Source organism: Hermetia illucens, chromosome 7 (assembly GCF_905115235.1).
Source record: "Hermetia illucens chromosome 7, iHerIll2.2.curated.20191125, whole genome shotgun sequence".
In the NCBI taxonomy this organism is placed as follows: domain Eukaryota; kingdom Metazoa; phylum Arthropoda; class Insecta; order Diptera; family Stratiomyidae; genus Hermetia; species Hermetia illucens.
Genome location: NC_051855.1, coordinates 1,532,728 through 1,538,727, shown reverse-complemented (window position 1 = coordinate 1,538,727; position 6,000 = coordinate 1,532,728). Strand labels below are relative to the sequence as shown.

Here is a 6,000-nt window from a genome sequence, read left to right as displayed (position 1 = left end):
GTCCTTTTAGCGAAGTCATTCGAAAATCATTCGCTTTATTACGGCGATCGACATAAATCTGGTATGAGACTTATCACGTGTTTAATACTATAATTTCCGAATGACTCCGAATATCAAAAAGTCACTTTACACATATATTATACACTATATCTAGATACAATTGAGGCCAAAAAAATTCGATTGCGCGTATCCAACACACGGGATGACCCCTGTAACGAGCTTTTAAAAGATTTTTGCTCGACCAGTATCCTTTTACGCGATACTTAACGATACTACTTTATGCGGTGTCGCGAAAAGCGGTCCTTGCTCGGGCGCCAGTTAAATTAATAAAAACCAATCGTTCTTTTTAAAAAAATGCGAAGAAAAGCCTTGCGTCTTTATTTACAATATTATTATTAATATTAATTATGGGAAATAAATAACTGAACTGTTTGCTTAATCGAACATTAAATATATATTCCAAAAGTGCTGATGCGGCGCTCAATCGAATGCGCGGTAAATGCATTTGCACCTGTCGATGACCTGCTGATTGATTATTTGTCAATGATCTGTTTTCTTGCTGCCGACCGTGTCGTTGCCTCTAGTGCTGATGAATCGTGTCGTTAACTTACATTGGTATAAGAAGCGGGATGACCTTGGACATTTGATTAAATTTTTCAAAGGTCTTTTTTGGTTCTCTAAATAATTGGTATTATTGATTGGATTAGATTCTTCAACCTATTCATCTTTGCTGTGATTTGTTCACAAATGAACAGTACTAAGGCTGAACATTTATTCAATGCCTTCGTACTGTTTTGCGCTGCCGGTGCATATCCTCGATGTTGAAGAATCCTCACATTTCTGGATGTATGACCATAGTTCCAGCTTGTTTTTTCAAGTTTACTCTCAAAAATAAACCAAAATAAACTTACCGTCCTTACAATATAAACCCAGCACGGTTATACTCATTTGCCCGGACCGTTTTACTTTCGCCACCTAGTACCATGTTACTGTGCGAAGCGGATACTTCAGCTATTTCTCGATAATAGTTGTAGTAATCAACTATTGAAATTTAAATGGGTATGGAGATGTTCATCTAAAGGATCGAAGAAAAAGGGTTCTATTTGATGCCACAAAGTACTAAACCAGGCCATCGGCACGTTTTTCAAAGGCATTTCTTGACGCATTAAAGTACGTGACCTGGCTACAATAACAATTTTTTTCGCCACCAAGATGCAGGTTACAGATGCCTATATACATCTGCTATCTTTACGTCATCATCGAGGTAGCTCCGAGCTTAGCCAAAATACAATAGTTGATTACTACAGCTATTGCTACTTGATATAAAGCAGCTTTTCGAGCGGTGATAGGCGGAAATTTGCAGGATGGCCTCAAATTGAATGAGATGGATCCGCCATCATTCTCGTGGTGCATTTCGAGCATAAAAGAGCAATAAATATTCTTTTATAGCCAAATTTGTCTAAAAGTTGTGAGGAAACCAGAAGCTGGGTGCGTCCGCTATAAAAAGTTTCCTTGAGTTGTGGGGCTACTTCTTAGAAAGTGATACTTATATACTATGATGTTGTGGGTGTACAGTAAATTCGCACGAAAATGAATAGGAATGAGCGGGATTTTCAATGAAATCATAGCCACCTTCAAGATTTGTAAGCTATATTTTTAACAAAAGAATTTATTAAGTTGTTTGTTTAATTGAAATTGAATAATAAAATGGCAGTGAATGAACTGAAATTCAATTTGAGAGAGTCAATTTGACTAAGTCTAAGTGAGATATTGAAAAGTTTTCAATATTCCGAAAGCTAACCGAGATGTCGAAACATTTTATTTTCGTTTAATTTTTTTTTCATTTTACGAAAATCGATCATCACAACCCGTGGCTACCGGAACCGTAGCGAACTACATGTTTTCACTAGGGGCCAGTTGGAAACCTTCAACCTTTGATATTTCAAAAACGCAGGGAGATATCGAAAATTTTTACGTTTTAGTTTAGTCTTATTTTGGGCCATTGTACCAGATCCATCATCAAATCGCGGGGCCACGGAAACTATAATCTCCCCGTATTGCGTATCGGACTTGTCTATTGCTTAATAGAAGTCCGTGGACTGAACTTCATTTGAGAGCTCTTTCACTCCGCACGCACGCAGTCAGTTCGCTGTTGTGTTTAGGCCTTTAGTTTGGTACGACGAATGTCTCCTGGCGGCTCGCGATGACACTTGAAAAGCTCTACAGAAACGAATAGGTTAGTATGTTTTGGTCCGTTATTTTGGCGTAGTGTAACAGTCCGGCAAGGCGAATTTCAATTATTTCTAAAATCTGTGTGTTGGGGCGGTTGGGTAAAAAATGTTAACGCAAAGTTTAGATCAAGATGCTCAAGGTAGAGAATGGAGCAAAGATCCCGTCTATCATTACTTACTGGTTTGGTTTCATTTATAGTGACATCCGGTGAAACACAACTAAAGTCCTTCGGCAGTTTCCTCGATAACTATGATAGTAGGCTAACATCGCTTCTGAACGGCTTAACTAACGGTCACGCGGAAAATTTCCATTCAAATTTGGATAAAGTACAAATTGAAAGTTCCGCAGAGATTCCAGCAATAACCATATCTTACACACCGCCCAGTGAATGCATTTCAATATTTCGATTAGCTGATTCAGATAATAAAACACTCAACAAAGTTCTGGCAACATTCTCACAATTGTGCGATGAGGGAACAAAACTTAAAACTGCAGCGCGGCAGCATCAATTTAAGCTACTTTACTTTGATGAACACCTATGTGCGTACGAGGAGCAAGGAGAAGAGTGCTTAAATGGAATGGGCGATTTGTTGGAGTTACTTTATTCTGTCCAGTACTTGTCGCAAAGATGCATAACTGTTGCAAGTACGATTCTCCAACAGTTGGGGGCTCTGTTTGCCTACCGTGCAATAGATAATAGACTGGACTTACAGCTGGCAATGCAATTTCAGGTAGGTGTCCAATTGCAAATCATTAGAGGAATTTAATAGTTTATTATTCCCACAGGAAGTTTTTAATCGGCTTAGTGAAACCATCCTGCAATTGATTGTTTTCGATGAAATTTTGGTCAGTTCCAGGCTCCAAAGTTTCTGGCAAACATACAAGAAGGCAATCTACTCAATAAGTCGGAATAAGGATCGATTCAACCACCCGTACACCGAATATGCAATCAGTGGGCTTATGAATGTTCTCAATTCTCTGGAAATGTTATTTGCGGGAAGTCTTTTTCAGGTTAGTACTCTACCAATGATTTAGAAGCTGAGATTTGAAAGTAACTAATAAAATGCCTCTTGGCAGACATTCCTGGATAGCATATTTAAAATAGAAGAGCAAATCTCGACGAAGGCCTTATCAGAAATATCAGGACATTTCCAAGACTATATTCGTGTTAATTTAACGTCAATTGAGGAGGACTCTTACATTATTACAACCACTTTGAATTTTTTACACAGGTTATATCAGAAGTTGCGTTTGTTAATCATTCTGGTGAATCTGCACCTTTCGATTTTTAAGGTTTTGTGTAAAACAAAACCTTATTAAAATCGATTCAATGTCTGTCTGTCTGTCTGTCACACGCATGTTTCTCCAAAACGGCTTAATCGATCCGAACGAAATTTGGTGGACAGATGGGAACTATGAAATCCCAGGCATACAGAGAGTGGCATAAATTTAGGTGGAGTTTAAAGGGGGGCTCCCCATACATGCAAAAGAGGGATTCAAAAATTTTTTTCACCGGATATAGTTGCCTAGGGTATCAAATGAAAGGCCTCGATTTGTACTTTCCGAAACTGACCTTAGTTTTGGCATAAATTGCAAAGTGTGTGAGTAAGGAGTCAAAATGTACGAAGTGAGACAGGACTCATTTTCGGAAACTACCCAACCTAAAAATCCGAAAAAAAATCAGAGTGGTGCACCTAGATGAAATCTAGGCCTCAAAATATGTCCCATTCCGATATCTGCTCAAATAAACTTACTAATAGTATGTTACTACTGTTTAGAAATTTACTGAAAAAACCCCCTTAAATTCATCCTAGGACTTCCGAATTTTGTACCAGCATAGGGGACAATATTTCGTATATATGCGCTAAATTTCATGGAAATCAGCCAATTAACGCCAAAGTTATAGCAGTTCAAACTTAGCAATTTCGCGCGAGTTTACTGCTTCCAAAGCCATGCAAATCAGATGTTGACGTCATAATTACCCGGAATAATTGACATTCGCGTGGAATATTAAAGTCACATTTATGAAGAATCTATTTATCTGCAGCCCTTTTTAAGGTTTTTTGTAAAACACTTATGTGAAATCTAATCTTCGAGAGATGTCCCATTCCGGTATCTGCTCAAAAAATTTACTAATAGTCTTTTATCAACTTTTAGAAATAGACTAAAAAACTCCCCTTAAGTTCATCCTAAGTGTACTAAATTTTGCACCGACATAGAGGACAGCCTCGTGCATACACATGCCAGGTTTCATGAAAATCCAACTATTAGTGGAAAAGTTATAGCAATTCAAACTTATCAATTTCGTGCTAATTAACAGCATTCTAAGCCATACAAATAAGATACTGACGTCATAATTAACGAGAATAGTTGAAATTCGACTGAAATATCAAAATTCCATTCAAGAAGAATCTAATTCTCCCTAGCCCTTTTTTATATTTGATGTTGGTTAAATTGTTTTCATTCGCTAATAATATTAACCTGAGGGCGTGAAGCGTATGAGGTTGACTATTATCAACACAGGGCTTTCCATCAAATGATTTATTTAAATCGCTTTCTAGAAAATAGAGGGCAATGGAGTTTTTAGCTATATTACACGGAGCTGTCGTGCACTCGTCGCTCCTCACATCTTTTTCTTCAGCCTTCTGTTCACAAGCGCGGTCGGCTCGTGATGATCGGTTTCGTCATTTTATTTTATCAAATGCCTGATCGGGATGTAATCACGAGACCTTTAAATCCCCATCCAGCGTATCAAGCCACCATTGTTTGGGCCGGCTTTTTGGTTGCTCACCATTGCTTTCGATGTTGTGATCAATACTGGTTGTTGAATTCTCGTTAGCGCGAATTACGTGACCACACCATCGAAAACGCCTCTCTTGCTGTTTTTCCACGATCGATGCAAACCCATATCGATCGCGGATATTCTCATTTCAGACGTAATCAAAACGTGTCACGCCACCAGTGCAATGCAACATCTTCGTCCCCATTACCGCAAGACGCCGTTCATTGTCCTTTATAGTCGGCCAACACTCAGAACTATAGAGTGGCAGACGGACGACATTGCAGTAAATTTTAGATTTGGGACGTGCACTGATACGTTGATCACAAAGAACACCAGTTGGGGAATGCCACTTCATCCAGGTTGCATTAATGCGTGAAACAATTTCATTACGCAGTTCTCCATTGGCTGATAGCGTTGACTCGAGATTTTTAAATCGCTGAGTTCTGACAATGGCAGTAACCTGCCTCGATATGGCTCGAGATATTTAAATCGCTCAATTCTGGCAATGGCAGTAACCTGCCCAGAACTGAACGATTTCAATATCTCGGGTCAATGCTATAAGCCAATGGAGAACTACGTTATGCTCCTCGCATAGGGAAACACAAAACCTTTTATATCTGAAGCGTCAAGTTTCCGGTTTCCCGACTTGTGATCTTCGTTTAGGTTATATTTTTCTATATTTGAATGTCATACGCCTACCCGAAGTATTGTATGACGTTCATCTCGAGGGCAGGCAGATTTAGACTTAACGCTTCAAAGTACTAAAGACTAGTACGCTTTATTTGTTTGGTGTAGATGTAGTGATCGCAGAGTTCCACTTTAATTTTTCTAACGCCAGATGTTGAGGTAATTGATCTCGAGAAATGTGTGAAAACTTAGGTGGGCAAAAACGTATTATGTGTGCATGTGTTAACAGTTTTGCGTGATGAACATGACTCCTCGGAAAAATAATAACTGCTTGAATTCGTTCTGAGTTTGAATGAACA

The 6,000-nt window shown here is 38.7% G+C and overlaps 1 protein-coding gene across 5 annotated transcripts in view; it reads left to right on the top strand.

Annotated features, from left to right (window-relative positions):
- Window positions 1-1,676: 1,676 nt before the first annotated feature.
- The window catches only part of LOC119660819 (WASH complex subunit 4-like), a 113,384-nt gene continuing 109,060 nt past the window's right edge, over window positions 1,677-6,000 (top strand). For 2 of the 5 annotated variants that reach the window (XR_005250490.1, XM_038069674.1), the window contains exons 1-3: window positions 1,691-2,371; window positions 2,431-2,963; window positions 3,019-3,243. Coding sequence is in view for 4 of the 5 variants with exons in the window: in XM_038069674.1 (XP_037925602.1) it covers window positions 2,338-2,371; window positions 2,431-2,963; window positions 3,019-3,243 (792 nt within the window). In the remaining variant the exon portion in view is untranslated. Of the gene's footprint in view, window positions 2,372-2,430; window positions 2,964-3,018; window positions 3,244-3,275; window positions 3,585-6,000 lie in introns of those variants that run through there. The other 3 variants (XM_038069673.1, XM_038069677.1, XM_038069676.1) reach the window with 3 other exon arrangements.